Raw genomic sequence first — 20023 nt, forward strand, 5'->3', positions numbered from 1 at the left:
GCCGGCAATTCCCCGAGGTCAATAGATCTCAGTGAAATTCGCAAAGTAACTTCCCATGCGTACTAGCACCATCGAAACAACACACATGACAGACGCATAAATTTGGAACAAGTGAAATATTACCTCAGACCGTGGCTTCTCACAATTATTAGCCACATCGTCGTGTGCAACGTGCAAGTATTCACGTGCTGGGAATGAACCGCAGAAGAAAGCGGCGTCAAGGAGCGCGATGCATGCGGCGCTAAACGTTGGAGTCGCTAGAATTGACAAGAATTTACATCCTGTGTATATGGTGAAATGATTTTCACTACAGTACTCCCCAGCCACCCACGCTGCCGATGTCGATCGCAGTCAGCCATGGTGAGGCCTAGCACAGCCGCCAGTTTTGATGCCACCAGCTAACCTTGCCTGTAGCATGAGACAAATTAAATTGTTTTGATACCGTCAACCAGGGTGTCGGAACGAATGTTTTTCGTTTTGGTTTTAGTTTCGTTTCACCGCAAAAAGTTCCGTTCCGTTTCTGTTCCGGAGTGAAAAAAAAAATGTTCCGTAACGGTTCGTAACGGCTTTTTTAATGCAAAAATTTGAGGTTAAGGTAATCATAATAAATATTGGATTTAAGAAAGTGAGACAGGGGTAAAACACGTTCTATCCCACGTTCTTCAGAGGAGCGGAAGTAACTGTACCACCAACTCCTACCAACTAGCACAAACCAGTATACCCTTCAAAGTCATAGTATTTATTTTCTCAAAAGACAATTGCGACTTTTTTTATCGGGCTCATTTCTTTGTGTCAAGGGAGTGAGCACGATCTCGGAAGCAGCACATCACTGAGTACACTCTCTGATGTGCGAGACAGCTCTTCTGATAAAAAAATTGTCAGGCCAGCGCGGAACACAAAGCACAGTCACAGCGAAAGCTGGAAGAGCGGCCTTTCTAGAGCCTGCTGCAGACTCTCTTGAGGCAACTAATACAAGTACACATGCAAGGTACCCACTATATATGCCATAAATATTCATAATTTTTCTGAAGTAATCAAGCACCCACTATGCCATTTTTCGCCACTCTTCGGAGAATCGTGGTACCCGCTACACATCTAGGCTATGTGCACTTTGTGCTGTGGCTGATGACGATGAAGAATTATGACTGTGCCCTTTGCAACGGGTTGGAAGCATTCAACAACCGACTCGTAGTGCACTTCGCATTGTGTGATTTCAGGTTGTTATTTCACTCTTCTGCCACGCTATATGACATATGTTAACACAATTCCTTGCCCGACATGATGCCTGTATTGAGTATTTTTGCGATAGTTACAAGCACCAGCGTGGCACTGTGGTGAAATACCCGACTGCCACGCAGAGGGCGCGGGTTAAAATCCCATCCGATACTAGAAATTTGTTTCTCATTTTATTTTTTCTTATTTCACACAATAGTTGTTACAGCCACCGGCGGCGGCGGACAACTATGGCGCCAAAATCGGCTGTTGTGATCTCATAACAGCTTTCGCTGTAACAAACTTCAGCGCCGACAATGCCCTCTCCACGTTCGCCTGCGTGACAGGCGCATAAAAGTCCACTTGCATTAATATAAACATCTCTGGTTGGCACTGTTTTCGTTTTTCGCACAATGTCAACATATCTTTGCTTTGGAATTGCTGTCTGAGGTACGCGCTAATACTGTACCCTGATATATGCATAAGTGCTCACGTTGCATGACCTCAGTTGTTCCGGATTGTTAAGTTTCTCGTGAACCGAAAAACGATTAAAAAAATTTCGGTTTCCCTGCGGAACGAAATAGTAGATAAAGTTTCGGTTACGTTTTCGTTCCGGTCAAAAATATCGGTTTTTTTTCGTTTTTCGTTTTTGGTTTTCATTCCATTCCGACACACTGCTGTCAACTGCCAATTTTTCGGATATGCTCGAAAATTTGGACATTTTGGTGGCACCGCCACAGGACCCTAGAGACAATGTATCAGAACTTAGATGCTGAATCTTCGAAATCAAATTTTCCATACTTCTTGCTCAAATTGCGAGTTCTAAACGGCATTAATTGAAGACACCACTGCTACCACGTCGATCATGTCGCAGACTGAAACCAACACTTTCGTGATCAGATTTGTTTGCGGCTGTACCGGATTTCAAGTCGGTTTTACCGCAGTACTGAGATATTACGCAGTGCAGCATTCCGAGAATCCGAAGGGGCTATTGTCACATCGCGAGTGCGGCAATACTTTTACGGATAAGCACCCGATATGCAGACAGGCGTGATGGCGGTAGGCGCCAAACGCGCCAGTATGACTTAATTGCTGACAAACCTGTTATGATAAGTATCTTCAGCCAACTGCTCGGCAAATACACACCTTTCGTAAATGAGAACCCAACGCACCGCGACCCCGTTCACACTCGTCTCTTTGTGCGGGACTGCTATGTGCACCGCAGAGACGCGTTGCTTGCAGGAAAGAAAGCAGCTGACCATGCCTTGCCTGTGTGCAGCCATAAATGTAGTTGTTTGTCGTGCGGGGGGGGGAGGGGGGAGAAAGACGCTAATTTCTGCAGCCCTTGAAGGAGCACGGCGCAGCGTCTTGGGGAAGAGGGAGTGGGAGAAAAGAAGGGGATGGGTAGGTAGGTGCTCTAAGCAGTCGACGGCAGCATCGCTGGCAGGACGCGTCCAGGGGCAAGGAATCGGTCAGCAAGAGGCCGGTTATCAGTGGTAGAGCAGCCTGTTGGAGTTCACGAACTCCAGGAGGCTGTGGAAAGCCGGAACGTGGGGACGTACCGGGTGGAGCAGTTGGCTGGTGGTGGAGCTCAGGAGCCCATAGCGCCTGCGTGCCACGATGACCACGGCACGCTCCTGGGCCAGGGCAGGGCAGGAGCATAGCAGGTGGTCTAAGGTCTCGGTGTTGCCGCAACGACTGCAGGATGGTGAGGAGATGTGGCCCTTGGCATGTAGCCTGGCTGCTGTCCACACGGAGCCAGTGCGGAGACGGAGAAGTGTCGAGCGGCCGTGACGGGAAAGACCCTTCTCGGGAAGGAGCTTGGGTGGTCGGCTGGCAGTCACTCTGGCGTCGGGGTGAGTGGCAGCAAGGATCTGTTTCAGCCTAGGCTTGGAGTAGTCCAAAGGAGCAACCGATCTGGTCAGTGGTACTGTGGGGTGGTGGGCATCTCTTGCTAGAGCATCGGCCTCCTCGTTCCCAGCAATCCCCACGTGTGAGGGAAGCTAGTGGAGTGACATAGATACCCCTGCCGTACCAAGTGCTGCGAACTTGGACCTGAGGATGGCAGCTGTGAGGCCCTGAGGTTGGAAGTCCGCCAGGATCTGGAGGGCTGGCCTCGAGTCACACAGGACTGCCACTGGAGCTGCCATGCGCAGCGGCGCGCCGAGTCCAGCGGATGTACCAGGAGTGCCTCCATCTTCCCGGGTGACACCGACAGGCCGATGTCATGGAGGAAGGTCACGACAGCTTTTAGGGCATTTTGAAGCGAGTTGCGTATGGCCGTCAGGGATCGCCATGGTCCATGTACCCATAGAGCCACATCATCAGCATACAGGGAGCAGCGGACAGGGAAGCGGCCATGGACTGGTAGTGCCGCAGCGAGCAGCGCCATTGCCAAGTTAAAGAGGAATGGGCTTAATACCGAGCCCTGTGGGACGTCCGAGGTGATGTCTCGTGGTTGGCTGAAGAGCGGGCCCACTCGGAAGGCCCGGAAAGACCGTACCCGGAAGGAGCGGCCTACCAGGAAGGCCCAGACGAATGCTCGGAGGCAGCCACTGATGCCAAGGCTGTCAAGTGCCGCTTCCACTGCGGCGTGAGAGAGCCGGTCAAAGGCGCTTTGGAAGTCTAGGAGCAGTAGCATGGCGACTTCTCCGCTGGCCCAGGCGTCTTCAAGGGTGGTCACCACATCTGCTATTGAGTCCGCAGTGCTGCAGTGTCGCCGGAAGCCAGTTTGCTGTTCTGCAAGGAACTGTAGTTGTGCTGCAATCCATTCGAGCCATGCCAGAGCAATCGTCTCCATTACCTTACAGGCTGCTGAGGTTAGCGAGACAGGCCTGCAAGAGATGATAGAGGTAGCCGGCTTTCGGGGCCAGATGTCCGACAGGACCCCTGTTCTCCAGATGGAGTTGTATTGCTCTAGGAGCCGCTCGCGCTGCTGTCTGGCCAGGTTGCGCAGCATTTGGCTGGCGATGACATCAGCTCCCGGGGCTCCACGTCGACGGGTATGTGCCAGTGTTGCCTCGAGCTCATGGAACTGGATGGTCTCGCTGCATATCCTTGAGATCTGCTCAGCCATCCACGCAGGGTGGGGCCAGGTGGGTGGGGGGGCTTGTGGTAGCAGTTGGCAGGGACAGCGTCGGTGGGACTGGGGGCCTGTCTGCAAAGCGGTTGGCCAGGCGTTCTACCAGCACTTTAATGCTGACGCGCAGCAGGACCGCCACCAATAGAACTTGGCTTAGTGCTCGAGAGCTGGCAAGCAGGGCTCGCAGAAGGCGCCAGCCTCGTGCACCGTCAGGGTTGCGGCTGATCGTAGAGCAGGCACTGTGCCAGCTCTGTCTTCTGCGTCGGCGGGCGTATCGACGGCATACTGCATCCAAGTGTCTGAAGGCTGTCAACAGCTCAGGTAGTAGTGTACGCCGTGCCCCGCGCTCCAGGCAGCGTCGTGCAGCTCGGAGTCGCAGGTGGAGGAGGTCTGGCACTGGCTTCCCGCCTGGAACTGTGGAATGGATGGCCGCGGCCTTGGCATTCTCCGTAATCTGCTTCAGGAAGTCTCTTTCGTCGTTCGGCTGGTCCATCAGGATTCGGGAGGCGCTCCAGTCGGTAGTGTGGCACTGTCTGCAGTGGGGTTTGTTGCCCTGGAATGCAGTCAGCAGCAGTGGAAGATGGTCTGATCCCCATGTGTCAGGGAGAGCAGCCCAATGGTATCGGCAGTTCTCAGTGGCCAAGCTGAGGTCTATCGCCATCTCGGTGCCATTGGTACTCCGCCGGATGAATGTGGGAACACCCGTGTTCAGCAGCGCCAGGCCAAGTTGGTGGAAGACGTCCTGTAGTCCTCTGCCTCGCGGACAGATGCGCCTGCCTCCCCAGGTGGAGTGGTGGGCGTTAACGTCACCGCAAGGAATGAAGTCTCTGCCAAGGCGTGTGGCCAGCTGCAGCAGGCAGGAAGGGTCCCATGGTTCACGCGGTCGTATGTAGATGCTGGCCACTGTGCTGTCCACGTCGCCTGTACGTACACGCACCGCACAGCACTCGAATGGACCGCCCGTAAGGTCCGCCACGATCACCTCCGCCTGGACTAGCTCTCGTCGGACGTAGATGGCACAGCATGCAGTTCCTTGTGGGTGGCTGTCATCGAAGCATGGTGCAGCATGGCAAGCGTCCAGAGTGCAGACAGTCCTGCTGCTGTAGCCGACGTAGCCTGGTAGGCGGACCTCATCAGCCTGGGCATATACCTCCTGCAGCGCCAAGACGTCATAGCTGCTTTGGAGGAGGTGCTCGGCCAGGTCGTCTCTCCGCCGCCCCAGCGAGTTCACGTTCCACTGCAGAACGCTCGGGCGGCGGCTTCGACTCGTCCCGGGAGGAGGACTAGCCATGTTGTGTTGTGGTAGTCTGCAGAGTCACTGCCTGAAGGTAGATGGTGCATAGTGGATGGCCAGCGGGCAGTGTGGCACAAGCAAGCTGCATGGCCTGCAGCAGGATCTCCACCAGGTTGGATATTGCCCGCTGAGCCTCAGTGGTGGCAGCAGGACCAGAAGTACCGGTAGTGGCAGCAGGTCCAACAGGAGCCCCAGCAGGTTCGGAAGTGCCAGCAGGTCCAGCAAGAGCCCCAGCAGGCAGGGAAGTGGCAGCAGGTCCAGCAGGAGTCCCAGCAAGTAGGGAAGTGGCATCAGGAGTCCCGGCAGAAGGGGAAGTAGCAGCAGGTCCAGCAGGGGTCCCAGCAGGGGGATAAAGGGGGAACAGCTAGGGCCTGGGCAGTGGACCTGACTGCAGGCAGGAGTGGTCTGGAGGTCCGTGAAGGAGGGGCCGTTTGTACGGGGGCAGAGGGTGTGGTGGAGCCCTGTACCACGCTGGCGTAGGAGTACCCTTCTGTCCTGGGCACCTGGTCCTGCTGTAGCTCCTCTCGAACAACCACAGCACGAACCCCCTTCCTGGACAGAGGTGCTGTGGAAGACGCCATGATGGTAGCCACCCTCCGTTCCTGCTGCCAGTGGGGGCAGGCCGGTGTGTCCGCCGAGTGGGGTCTGCCACAGTTGACACACCGCTGCCTCTGGCAGTTTTCCTCTCCCCGTTGGGCCTGACCATAGTGGATGCAGCCATTTGGCCAGTTGCAGGTTTCCTTAACGTGGCCAAAGCGACCGCACTGGCAGCACTGGAGTGGGCGTGCTGGCCTGACCCGGAATTGAACGAGGAACGGCGTGACATATTCCGGAGGGACAGGGCCATTGACGCGCAGGGTAACAGTGCTGCCTTCCCTTGTTGCCGACAGCACTGGCACACTGGAGTCTATGCCTGGCAGCAAGGAGGCGTCTGTGGGCTCTCCGTCGGCGCCATGAAGAAAGCCCGTGCTGGTTCGGTGGTCGGAGGGCTCCCTGGCAGACACAAGGATCCCCTTGAGCTCCTTGACAGCAAGGAGTTGCTCCAGGCACTCCGTCGTTACAGCTGCTGCCACGATGTTACGCTTGTGGTTGATGCGGATGGCAGAGACACCGTTACGCGATGAGTGCCTGGGCAAGGGTCAAGCGAGGGGAGCTTTTGAAGGAGCCCCCAGAGGCTGATGGCCGGTACAGCACGGTCCCCACCGCTGCAATATCCCTGGCTCGTCTGCGTCCCGTCTTGATCAGGGCTGGTTGGAAGCCCTCCTGGTCTTCTGGCTGCCATGTGGGGAGGCTGGAGGTTGCAGGTGTCAGGGGTGGTGTAGCAGGGGGCTTGCTGGAGCTCGGCAAGTCAGTGGGTCGCTTGCGCGATCCCTCGGAAGAAGAGGAGGCAGCAGTTGGTCCTTAACAAGAACTGTTTTCCGCTTGCCCTTCTTCTTCTGGTTTTTCTTCTTCCGGGGGTTAGCCGAGGCGGTGGGGGGGGGGGGGGGGGGCGTCCTGAGGAAGGCTGCCGATGACGGTGGGGAGGTATTCCCATCATCCATCTCTTCCTCGGGGCCCTCCGAAACCGCTGTGTCGTCTGCCAAGGCAGGAACCGCAGCAGGAGTGTGGGCAGCAGGCTCAGTGACATGGCTGGCGGCACTAGGGGGGCTCGCGGAGTTATCCCCACTCGTTGGCAAAGAGTCCTCACTGCTGTCTGACTCGGCAGACTGCTGAGAGGTCGTGCTATCGCTTGTCGTGTCCTCCTCCGTAGACGGATCGGCCAGGACAAGCTTGCGAGGGCCGTCTGCTTCGTCGTCGCTGCTATCCTCGGGTCGGGGACGCTTCCGCGAACGGGACATGTCCATGTCCTCTTCTTCCTAGGGCTCAGGCAGCGGCGGGAAGGTTTCTGCGGCAGCAGCATCTTCGAGGGTGACAGGGCTGCTTTCTTGTGGTGCCACAATCACCACAGTAGAAGAAGAGCCCTGCTCGGCCGGCGGCGGTCCCCCTGAGAGCTTGCTATCCAATCCGGCTCTCTACAGCTGAAAAGGCTAGGGTGGACCGTGGTTTCTGATAGCGTGCTGGCAGAATGTGGCCGAAGCTTGTGGTCCGCTTGTGACCAGCATGGGGACGATGAGGTCGCGCACTGGGTGCTCCCATTGCCGCTGCCGCGTCTGCGGCCGCGAGTAGCTTCGCCTCAGCGGAAGGGAGGTATGCGGGGATTTCCATGGTCCTCGCACAAGAAGGGGTCAGGAGCGTTCACTAACACTCAGTGGACAGTACAAACAGTCGCGAAGAAAAACAAGCGGAAGAGAGCACCACGAGGTAATAAAAAAACAGTGAACGAAAAACAATGCGGCGCTCCGCGTAGCGAACGTTGCGCGTTTTGTTTCCTGCGCCGAGTGTTGGCGCAATGCCGTATTGTTGCGACGGAAACTGCAGCAACAAGCGTGCAAATGGCTATGCACTTTTCATGATACCTGAAGGTAAGCGCGGTGACTTGCGCAAGAAGCAGGGGCTGCATTGCATAACATTGGCCAAAAAGAACTTTGTTCAGACATAGAACAGTGTTGTCTTTGCGAGGTAAGACGCCTTTCTCACGGCTCGTATTAAAGCATAACCAAATGCTGTCTTCTTAATATTCTTCCGGCCTGCTCATCAACGTTTTTTGTGGTTATTTATGCGTTGCACAAAAATGCGGTTGTCCTCAAATGCTGAATATTCTGCTGAGACTCCATCACCTCGCCCATCGTCAGCTGTTTTTCAGTCTGAAATGCACCGCTATACAATCTGCTTTCCGCCGGGAACAATTATGCGATGGTACAGCTTTTGGACCGCGCTTTATTGCGCAATAAGTTTAGAGCGAGAAAACGAAACGAACGCACGAAGAGAGGTGACACGGACTGGCGCTGGCTTCCAACTTTTTTCCAAGTCTTTTTTTGGGGAGGGGGGGGGGGGGATTCACTAACAAAAGTAATGACACAAATGCGACCCTGCGCAAGAAGAAAAAAAGGAGAACACTAGTACTGAGCAAACAGACAAAAAAAAAAAAACCATGACAAAAGTGAGCCGTATATCTGGGAGGCTGCAGCGGCCGAAATGGCTCGTCTTGGTCACGCATGCATTAGCATGCCTTCCTTTGACCATTAAGAAACTAAAATATCCCTTATTTGCGGCGTTGTCTGCTATATGACGGTTCACCTTCGTTTCAGGATTGTTTTTTCTCCGCAGCGTTCCTCTCTCCTCCCCTCCACACCACCTGCTTTGCTGCTGCCATAGTGCTCTTCTCTACTCTACACATCTTCAATCTCTCCACGTCGCTACCCTTTGTGTACCAGCCTCAACTCGCTGCACTAAGCTTCCCCCTCACCCACTTTGCTTTACCCACGCTCTCTATCTCGTCAGGCTTCGCTCTCGCAGCTCGGCTAGAGAGTGTGGACGACGGATCTCCAGGGATTTACCTCGACTGACCTAAACAGCTCTGCTCTTTAAAGCAGTCACTGGCAGGGCGCGCTGTCCGCATCGGTGCATTCCCGTTCTCTAAGACTGCAAGTCTCACTCACCAGCATTTCCCAAGATTAAAAGTGACCACTGTTACGACTCCGAGTGCAAGCAAATTGCTGCAGTCACTTGCGGCTGGGAGCAGAAACAGAAAACTGTGGCCTTCTCCGAAGTTCCTAAGATATATTGTGGTTTCCTCACCGGGAACAAAATGACGAGGGAAGCAATCGGAACAAAACGGACAGGGATTGACGGCCAAGTCCTACGACAGTCGCCTCGCAGGTTTCCCGTACTCAGTTCTAATTCGTCCCAAGACGCGGTAATAACGAGATAAGCAGAGCGTGCCTACCGCGTCTCCCAAACCCAGCGCGATGGTACTCTCCTGAAAGGGATGACTCCTGCTCCTTGGTTTGCAACTTGCCACCACGAGGTTGGTATCTGAGGCGAGCCCTTCTCCCATAGAGGTGCGCGTGGGCGCGCATGTGTGCTTGTGTGTGCGTGAAGTGAAAGCCAGTCAAAAAGTGCCCGGACGAGGAATACACGACCCTGTTCCCAACAATTGCAGACAGTGTCTTGGAGGGTACAACAGCGTAACTGACACAGTATCGCCACGTCGTTGGTATCCGCTGTCACATCTTGCTTCTGATCTGCACTGATGTGCCATAATTGTGAACAGTAGCGCACAGAAGCACACGGACGGCGACATATCAAGACGGGACACAGCCATGCGCGTCGGCAAGGGGGTGCAAAAGGGGCACTTGCCCCCACCCAAGCTACACCAGCGCTCTCCCCCTCTCCCACCCCCCAAGACAAAATCCTGCCGACGCTCGTGGACACAGCGCTAAGATAGTGAGGTGTCCCGATCTGTCGCCGTCCGTGTGCTTCTTCGCACTACTGTTCAGAATTATGCACTAACCCATCAGTCTGTCCTTTTGATTTGCCATGTACGTGTACTGCCATGCTTCGGGTGAGAACATGCTGTTCACCTCTTTAAGTAATCTAAATAAACCCACCCAGGTGAAAATATTGCAACTGGAAACAACTGGCCCCAACTGGGACCAGTTCAACTGGTTTATGGTCAAATTCCCAGTTGGGACCCACTGGGGCCGATTTCCCAACTGGGACCCACTGGCAACTGGTCCCAACTGGGAATTTGACCATGAACCACTTGACCTGGTCCCAGTTGGCACCCACTGACAACTGGTCCCCACTGGGAATCCTGCCATAAACCACTTGATCTGGTCCCAGTTATTTCCAGTTGGCAGTGGGTCGCAGCGGGGGCCAGTGGCTCTTACTGAGATCTCAATAAGAGCCAGTTGCTCGTTGCAAATGGTGTCCCATTAGGAACTACTGTCTGAAGCTGCTCCCATTAAAAATTAAACCTGATGTGGCTATTTAATTCCTGGGGCTCCAGTGCAAGATAAAAAAAAAACAGCCTTGGATACTCCATCAAATGTTTATTTTACAAACATTACACAGCACTCAATTTTTTTAGTGTTTGGCGGCAATCCTGAATTTTTTCCGTGAGATTCACGTACCCGTGACCAATGGGAGAGCGTTGCTGCAAAATAAGAGGCAACATATGTTACATGCATGTCTCAGAATAGCCATATCAATTTATTATACACAGCAGACCAGACTTCTAAAAATTCACACTACGAACACTATTCCCGAGATCATGCCGGATTTAATCCGTTTTTTTTAAAGTCGCTTACCTCAGCGCCAAAAACATAAGAACTACGGGCAGTAAGGGGATCGAAAGCATCTTTGTTTCTACTCGAATGTATGTATCTACAGATGCAACAGGTTCGGGAATATCCATTTGCAGTGCAAAATACGGGCCTCTTTTTGCGCTTTCTTTAAAAGTCGCGGACGGAGCTACAAATTTGCACGAGTATACTTTATAGTTATTTAGCATGCCGTTCAAAATACAAGTATTGCACGGCACTCGTTTTCTGTGATGCTCCAAAACAAATGGCAGAAAATTAGCAAGCACTCCGCACAAACCCCTAAACAAACATATTACAGAGCAGTGCCGAAAGAACTTGTTTACAATGCGGTGTTCCATCGTCTGAACACTCAAAACACTTTGCATTGCATTATATCAAGATGTTCCCTAGGATATTGAATAACTAGCACTCGAAGCATAAGTGCATGATATATAGTTACCTTCAAACGGCTGCATCGCCGACAAGGCGCAGGCTTGCACAGCATTCCGCACACAATGGATACACATATCAGTGTTGTCACAGGAAAAAACACTTGTCCGGCGTTCACCCATAAAGACTTCTAGAGATGAAACTGTCGGACACTAATTCGACAAAATCTAAATTACGCACACCATCTGCACGTTCCTTTTGAAAAACAGCACAACTAAGCACCGCTTGCACGGACCACCACCACAGAACACATCCACCACTCGGGTTGGCAGCTAGCCCTCGTACACATGTGGTGTACGAAACTAGTATCGCTGTGTTTCTAAATTTTCTGCCTTTATTATCGAGCTTCTTTCTTCCAATAAATAGTGCGGAATTGGCATGAAATAATTCTTTTCAGTTTATTTTATGTGTAATCTTTATGTTTCATTACTTTACTGCTTCATTTGTTTGAGCGTATGAGATACGAAACTGATGTGACGGCTGTCGAGGCAGTTGGGGAGAGAGCAGAGAGAGTGTGTGTCGGCAGAATCAAGGGTCGGTTTCTTCGTATACCTCCCATAGGACGCGAAATTCAAACGCTCCTCCGACGCAAGCGCCGACAGCGCCGAGAGCGCTATTGAGTTACGCCCCTTGCAGAAGGCCGCCAAGCTCAAAGGGCGATGACGTGGCGATTACGTTGCTTACGTCGTCAGGGCAACAGTAACAACAGCCGCTCGCCTCCACCCCCTCTTCCTCCCTCTCCGCGCGCCGTTTTCTTTCTATTTTTTTTTGTGCGCTTGCTTTTCCTCCTCTCCCATGCCGCGCACCGTTTTTTATTTTGTACGCTTGCTTTTTCTCCTCTCCTATGCCCCACGCCGGGATTTTTTTTTTTTTTTGTTCGCGTGCCCTCGCGCGCGTGCTGTGCTAGGCCGCGCATTCGCGTTTGCCCGCAGCCAGCATGTGCTAGAGCATAAAGGATGAATCCACCTACAACATTTCTGTTACCACTTTTTATTGTTCTGTTTCCGAAACTCAAGATTTGCATGTAATGGGGCACGATACAAGTTCAGGAGAAGAACAGAAGGGAAGAATTCACAGTGTGTGCATGACTAAACACAAAAGTTCATTGTAAAATTTAGAAATTAAAAAATCGAACACATTGAAAAGTGTAGGCCGTTTGACGTACACACATATAAGAAACACGATTTTCATTTGGTGCAATACCCAGCAAAGTGCAGAGGAGCCTCTGATGAGAGGTAATCATGTAGTTTAAAGAAGTGTCAGTGCATGACAAAAACATAACGAAGAGCAAAATATGTAAATATGAAATAATATTGCAATTATTTACTTATTAACCGTTGAAATGATACAAAACACAAAACAACCACTTACATATTTGCTCAGATTTTGCACAAATATACATGAAATGCTGGACACCTTCACCAGATAAACAAAATGAAAAAGATAAGATTTAGCACAGTAAAAAGTACATTGCGCTAAAAAGAGCAAGACAGAATATATGGTACTTGAACACTACTTGAAAGTTAGTTGGTGGCAACGGGATGCAGGCCATGGTCAGTTTATGCAGCAGCACATGACATTCGAAGAAAAGCGTATTACTCAACGACCAGGTGAAATAAGCATATACGCAGCTTTTCTTTCACCGCGAATACAATGCCTAGCTGAATATAACGCCACTGAAGGGAGGACGTCATGTTGGGTACACTGAGCACTTCATTGTGATAAACACAAACAGTAAAATTCTGCATACAGGACATGTCTCATGCCTACACATGAATCCTTAGAGCGGTTTTTCCATAGGCAATAACAGAGACAGTATATAAACACACAAACTACTTCTTCAGCCGTAAGTACATAGCATATTCACGCACCGAGAAGAAGCACTGGGGGGCAGGGTAGAAAGCTGGTCCACTTGAGTTGCGGATCGGGACTTCGCAGAGCGCTGATTCTACAGCTGTTAACCCCTCCTTGGGCAAACGCATCAGTTCTTGCCTTCTCGAATACTCCGAAAACGTTTCCGTCCTGAAATAAAGCAATTAAAAACTATTAATTCCAACGATACAAATTACGCAGTCGCATGAGGCAAACGTAGTTTCGTCGTCTCGGCTCAGTGCAAGCTGCGATACAGTCTCAGGAACGCGTATTTAAACGATGGCGAGTGATAAACAGGCAAAAAAAGCAAAACGCACTTCCATCACGCAGTTCTGTCATAGACGCAAAAGTTAAACTATGAGTCTCAAGTTCTTTAATTTCATTCCTTCTAGGAACAGCGATGTTAACTGCAACGTCGTGCTTTTCACGATTCAGCCGTAATTAAAAAAATAATAACTGTATTGTCCAACTGCAATTCGTAAATGTGTGGCTGCGAACGCAAGCCGCGTGCTCACCTTTAGTCTTTCGGAACCTCGAAGAATCTTGCGGAACTCGGCCGGTCTTGAAGTATCCGTGCACCGTTCCATGATGTACGAATGGTGCGTGCCGTTAACCACCACGGCGGCAAGAGCGCACAACACGCAAACACCACGAAAACTCCACACGCCGGCCAAAGCTCGCTTCATGTAACGGAACATCACGAAACTTCATATCAAGGCCGGCGACTAGGACGGGCTCCTGTATGGCGGCGACGGAGCACGGCTGACATAACGACCACTCCGATAAGTCTCAAGAGCGAGCAATGACCCGCTAACCACAACGGGAGACTTGCAGGTGTCCGCCAAGCATAGCCTCCCTGCACGGCCAGCCTGGTGCCCGCTCTCAGCACTCGCTCCATGCTACAACGGAACTTTCGAGGAATTCAAAACTAGCGTCGCGGCGCGCGCGCGGCCTCCGCGGCCGGCGCGGGGTGCACCGCTTTGCCGGCACGGCGGCAGGCTGCCATTGGCTGCTTTAATTTTGAATCTCCATGAACACTAGCGCCAATTTCACCTTCAGTTACGGCCCCTTTTAAAAGGCCGCCGAACTAGCAAATTATTCAAGATGGTGTCGGTGACGTCATCATGACGTAATTCTTTGGGACGCCGGAGCGGCAGTGTTTCCGGGTATTGGCAGAATAGCCAGCATAGCCGCATAGCAGCATCGTAGACGTAGAAGCATGTCGGCGGCAGTCTCGCAAGTGGTAGCTCTCGGCTCTGCTCGATTTTTTTTTGTCGTACGTACGGAAGCAATCGCTGTGCTGCACACAAGCCAATCGAGCAGGCATGCTCTCAGTCAGACAACGGCAGCATAAACACCCCGACGTCAATCGGGCCCGCTTCGCCTGCGGGTATCCGCGATGGACGTAAAAAGATTGACAAACAGCTGATGACAGCAGTACTGATGCTAAAGAAAGCGTACGTTTGAGTGCACTGTGTTGCGCATTTGCTCAACGGAATAATCGACGATAATACACGATTTTAAAAAAATACATATCAGGTCAGGTAAGACTGTTTATATTATTGTAATGGGGTACAACGCGAAGAGGAGGATGACGTCTAGACAAGAAAAGATAATTCATTCGCAAACCATGAAACGCTATTTTCTTATTCTCTCATCGTCCTATCATCTGTGTTCATAACGGCCCCTTACAATACGAGGCCAGTGATCAGGTACCCTTCTGTGAGTATGACACAAAAAACTCTTGGATAAAACCCATTCGCTCAAGTCCAGCAATGCTACGTCGTATACATTCGAGTTCAATTTTTTTTTTCGTTCACTGTGAAGAATCGTACAACCAGAGTAACTGGTCGCACTTCGAGTTAGCGTACAATTGGGACCATTTGCTTCCAAAACTGGATATAGTTTCCAACTGGGACCAGCTGCCTCCAGTTCAACTGGTCATGGTTCCCGTTGGTGGCCAGTTGAGTTGTAACTGGGACCAGCTGCTAACTGGAACCAGTTGCAATTGGAACCAACTGGAACCAGTTGAGTTGTAACTGGGACCAGCTGCTAACTGGAACCAGTTGCAACTGGAATCAACTGGGACCAGTTGGTTTCCAACTGGGGCCAGTTGGCCCGCAACTGGGACCATTTGATCCCAGTTAACACCAGTTGAAACCAGTTGGATTCCCACTTACGCATTTTCACCTGGGCATTCCAAGCCCTGGTTCCCTCCTTGTTCGAGGGCCTGATACACCACCCGATAAACAACTATGTTCCCACAACTCCGGGTTCCAACTACTTAGTGACCGCGGAGGAATGAACTACGCTGTATAGATGCACAACTATCGATGACACTATGAATAGTTGAGTCGCTATCGAACAATCAATGGTGAGAAAATGGTGAGAAAACTGTGGATAGCGCTATCGATGATAAGTTTAATAGTACTATCGATAGTGTAAGATCATCCGCGCGAACTCATTGCAGCATAAACTTGGTTCCCCAAGTGCGTGGAGCAGGAGGAGCAGGCTAAAGAACAAGAAAGCTGACATGCCTGTGCTCTTTCACAAGAATGTTTGGCCGACACATGACAATAAAGTTGAACTGTTGAGCTGTACATGAAAGCAAAGCGTTAAATGTGACGGAACTGCGCGGCTTCAAGTTTGTATTGCATTTCTCGATTTCAAAATAAGAATATCAAGAAATATGTTTAACTGCGAGGCGTAAGTGGTCCCTTTTGAATGTGATTTCATTAATGCACATACTCCTGCATTTTCACTGCTAAAATAATTTCCTTCGCCAAAAAAAAAACAAAAATCCTCGTAAATTAGGTGAACTGAGTATTGCTGATAGTAGGCTATCGCAAATACTTTGGCAATATCACTTTGACAACAGCGTAACTATTCACAGCACTATCGATATTAATATCGGTAATAGTACCGCTGGTACTATCGATGACATTATTGATTGCGCTATCGATAATGCTGTCTTATAGTTTCTATCGATATTTTTTACACTATCGATAGTTCAAAAAAAAAAAAGAAACTATCGATGCTATCGATAGTGAATTCGCCGATAGTTTTGCATCACTGTGTTCGGGCCAAGCAGCGACACGGCCGAAGACTTTGTGGACAAGAGAAAGCTCTGTCAATGGAAATGAGCAGCTGGCTTGCGACAGCATTCAGTGTACAGCCACAAAGCAGGCAGTGCACTACTGACCGGCCCAACCGTGTTGAGCACGAGACGTGTCCGCTTCGCCATAGCCAGCAGGGACTCCTCGTTGGCCACATCAGCCACGATAACCGGGACATCGTCCAGAGCACCTTCTGCACGAACGACAAATACGCTCACATCAGCACAATAATGGGAAGCACTTTCTTTCAAATTTACATAAAAAAATAAGATTACAAACTGTCGTTTATAAATACTGGTCACTTAAGGAGAGAGTGTCGGAACGGAACGAAAAGCGAAAACGAAAAGCGAAAAAAAAAACGATATTTTTGACCGGAACGAAAACGTAACCGAAACGTTATTTATTATTTCGTTCCGGAGTGAAACCGAAATTTTTTCAATCGTTTTTCGATTCACGAAAAAATTTCGCAATCCGGTGGTGGGGGTGGTAGTGGTGGTGGTGGTGGTGGTGGTGATGTTGCAGCAGGCGTGGTTAGCCTGGCCTGCATGGCCGGCAATTGTTCCGCCTGAGCATCTCCTGAATTGTAGGGGTATGTCACCAAGTGCCGAACAGCCCAGTATCTCTCAGGAAAACCAACAAAATTCTTTGCACGCTCCTCCTCGTTGCCGCGGGCCCTTCAGGAAAAATGACGTCTTCAACTGTCCGGTGCCTATGACAACCTTTTTGCAAGGTGCGGATCATCCGGAACAACTGAGCTCATGCAGTGTGAGCATAACTCAGGGTATAGTATTAGCACGTACCTCAGACAGGAAATCCAAAGCAAAGATATGTTGAAATTGTGCGAAAAACGAGAACACTGGCAACCAGAGATGTTTATATTAACGCAAGTGGACTTTTGCGCGCCTGTCAAGCAGGCCAAAGTGGAGAGGGCATTGTCTGCGCTGAGGTTTGTTGCAGCGAAAGCTGTTATGAGATCACAACAGCCGATTTTGGCTCCATAGTTCTCCGCAGCCGCCGGTGTGGGTGACCGCTATCGCGTGGTATGAGAAAAAATTAAATGAGAAACAAATTTCTAGGATCCGCGCCCTCTGCGTGGCGGTCGGGCCTTCCACCACAGTGTCACGCTGGTGCTTATAACTCCATCCCAAATATACTCTACACAGGCGTCATGTCGGGCAAGGAATCGCGTTAACATGTGTAATATAGCGTGGCAGAAGAGTAAAATAACAACCAGTCATCACACAATGCTAATAGCGCAAAGAGTGTGTGGTTTAATGCTTCCCACCAGTGTTGCGGAGTTACCACTCCGGAATTGGAATGACTCCGGAATCTTCAACATTTTCGCGACCCCGCAATGGAATGGGAACAACGCTCGGAAGAATGGAATGGGAATGGAATTACGTCTTTTTCCGAAAATATAGGACGTTTTCGTCTACGTGCTCTTTTTCAAGCTTCAAACGTTAGTAAGTCAGAGCCTCGCAAGTTAACACTAAAGCAGAATTTTTAAAATGGCTTAGCTGATTACAAGCACGGCACATTTATAAGCAACGCGCCTACTACAAACGGAGGCATAAGTTAGTGTACAGACAAATGCATTATCCCAGCAGATACCGAAGGGAGAAACAAATTACCCCTGCGCGTTGGTTCCCATTGATACCCCCAGCCGAAAGTGGCGAATACTCTATGCACAGCCTGATCTTTATCTCACGAGCATTTTAGCACCTGACACACATAAATAACCTTTGTGACAAGGAAGACATTGCATACCTGCGCACAGGCGAACACAGAAAGTTCTCCTCACCCCATCCATGCTTGCGAGGCGCGCTTGACAAGCGTGAGTGCTGACGGGCAGTGCGGCCCAGTGTTCCGTATTCGATGCAAAAGCGCTTTTGTCAGCATAAAAATACGCTATGTCGTCATTTTAGCACTAACAGATTTAAGCTTAAACAATATTGAAACACCACCATTCGTTCAAACATGTTGACCACGCAAATACTATCGGTAGCGGGAGAACTGCCCCTATGGGAATTAGTAGGGTGGTTGTACTGCACGAGATATGTCACCAAGCTACTATTCCTCGACCTTGGCAACGTGTTTTGCGTAATTTTGCAGTTCTTAATGCATTTGATGACATCAGCTTTATGGGGCGTTCATTCTTAACTCGATAAAACTATCAAGATGCCTTACCTACGTTGAGGAATTACAGGAATGGAATCGGACTGCCAGGCCATTCCCTCAGTGCCAATGGGCTAAGTTTTTTTCATTCCGAGGAATTGAAAGGAATGGAATTGCGGCAAGTTCTAATTCCCCGGAATGGAATTGGAATCGAATGGAGGCGCCCATTCCGCAACACTCCTTCCCACCCACTGCAAAGTGCTCAGCCATAATTCTTCATTATCAGCCACAGCACAAAGTGCAGATAATGCCTTACAGATGTGTAGCGCGTACCGCGATTCTCCGAAGAATGAAAAAAATGGCATAGTGGGAACTTCGCTACTTCAGAAAACTTGCGACGATTTGTGACGTAGTGGGTACGTTGCATGTTTACTTGTATTAGTTGCCCCAAGAGATAACAACGGGCTCTACAAAGTCCGCTCTTCTAGCTTTTGCTGTGACTTGCTGCGTGTTTCACGCAGGCCTGGCGATCTTTTTATCAGAACAGCGGTCTCGCACATCAGAGAGTACTCAATGACGTGCTGCTTCTGAGATCGTGCTCACTCCCTTGACACAAAGAATTAAGCCAACTAAAAAAACTCGTATTTGTCTTGTGAGAAAATAAATACTATGACTTTGAAATGAATACTGGTTTGTGCTAGTTGGTAGGAATACGTGGTACAGTTACTTCCGCTCCTCTGAAGAACGTGTTTTACCCTTGTCCGACTTTCTTAAGAGGAGGGCAAGTAACTACATCACAAATCCAATGTTTTTTTAATGATTGCTTTACCCTTTTCCTACTTTCTTTTTTTATACAAAGAAAAAAAACGTTACGAACCGTTACGGAACGCTTTTTTTTCGTTCCGGAACAGAAACGAAACGGAACTTCTTGCGGTGAAACGAAACTAAAACCGAAACGAAAAACATTTCGTTCCGACACCCTGCTTAAGGATACTAAGCAAAAAATAAAAATGCAACCACGTGCAGTTACGAAAACCGTGCTTATAAAGCAAGCAAGTAACAAGGCAAATCAATTTATTTAAAAGAATAGAGTTATCATCACAAATAACAGTGGAATGACCACATCATGGTGTGAAAAAGTTTAGAAGTGTGATTGATAGCTGTAAATGCCACCTGGCTCCTTAATACGGGATGTCAGTGAATACTACATAAACCTCGCTACAAAATTGGTCAAAAATCTGCATTAATGTATAGTATGGCGAAAAAGCGCGAACAGTGGAAGAACACACAGGACAAGGCGCTGTTCTTCCACTGTCCCGTAAATTGGCGTTGTTTCCCCGTAATGTACACAAACCAACTAGCCCAGTTAAAGGGGTGGTGACAGAAAATTTGTCAACCTCTGTTTTTAACACGAAAGTGTTTTATGCCGGGGTCCGCCAAGTACATCCGTCACGGATATGACGTTGATAAAATGGACGCCAACGGGTGAGAAAGAAAAAAACCAAGAAAAAGATGCCACGCTGGGAATCGAACCCACGACGTTGCGGCCGCGACGGCAAGCGCCCGACACTCTACCGACTCAGCCAACTCGGGAGATGCTAGGCACGGCGCGAACGCGCCTTGTATCTTTCGCACATTCTCTTTCGCGGCGGGCGGAGCGGGGCGGTGCCGCCGCCTGTGAGAGGTGAAAAGAAGT

At 50.2% G+C, this 20023-nt stretch overlaps 1 protein-coding gene across 1 annotated transcript in view; it reads right to left on the minus strand.

Moving 5' to 3' along the window:
- LOC119374614 (saccharopine dehydrogenase-like oxidoreductase) overlaps positions 1 to 20023 on the minus strand; it is a 199011-nt gene that overhangs the window by 106453 nt on the left and 72535 nt on the right. Inside the window, exon 2 of the mRNA XM_037644780.2 lies at positions 16299 to 16405. Within this exon, the coding sequence (XP_037500708.1) occupies positions 16299 to 16405 (107 nt within the window). The remainder of the gene's footprint in view (positions 1 to 16298; positions 16406 to 20023) is intronic.

Source organism: Rhipicephalus sanguineus, chromosome 11 (genome assembly GCF_013339695.2).
Source record: "Rhipicephalus sanguineus isolate Rsan-2018 chromosome 11, BIME_Rsan_1.4, whole genome shotgun sequence".
Taxonomy (NCBI): Eukaryota; Metazoa; Arthropoda; class Arachnida; order Ixodida; family Ixodidae; genus Rhipicephalus; species Rhipicephalus sanguineus.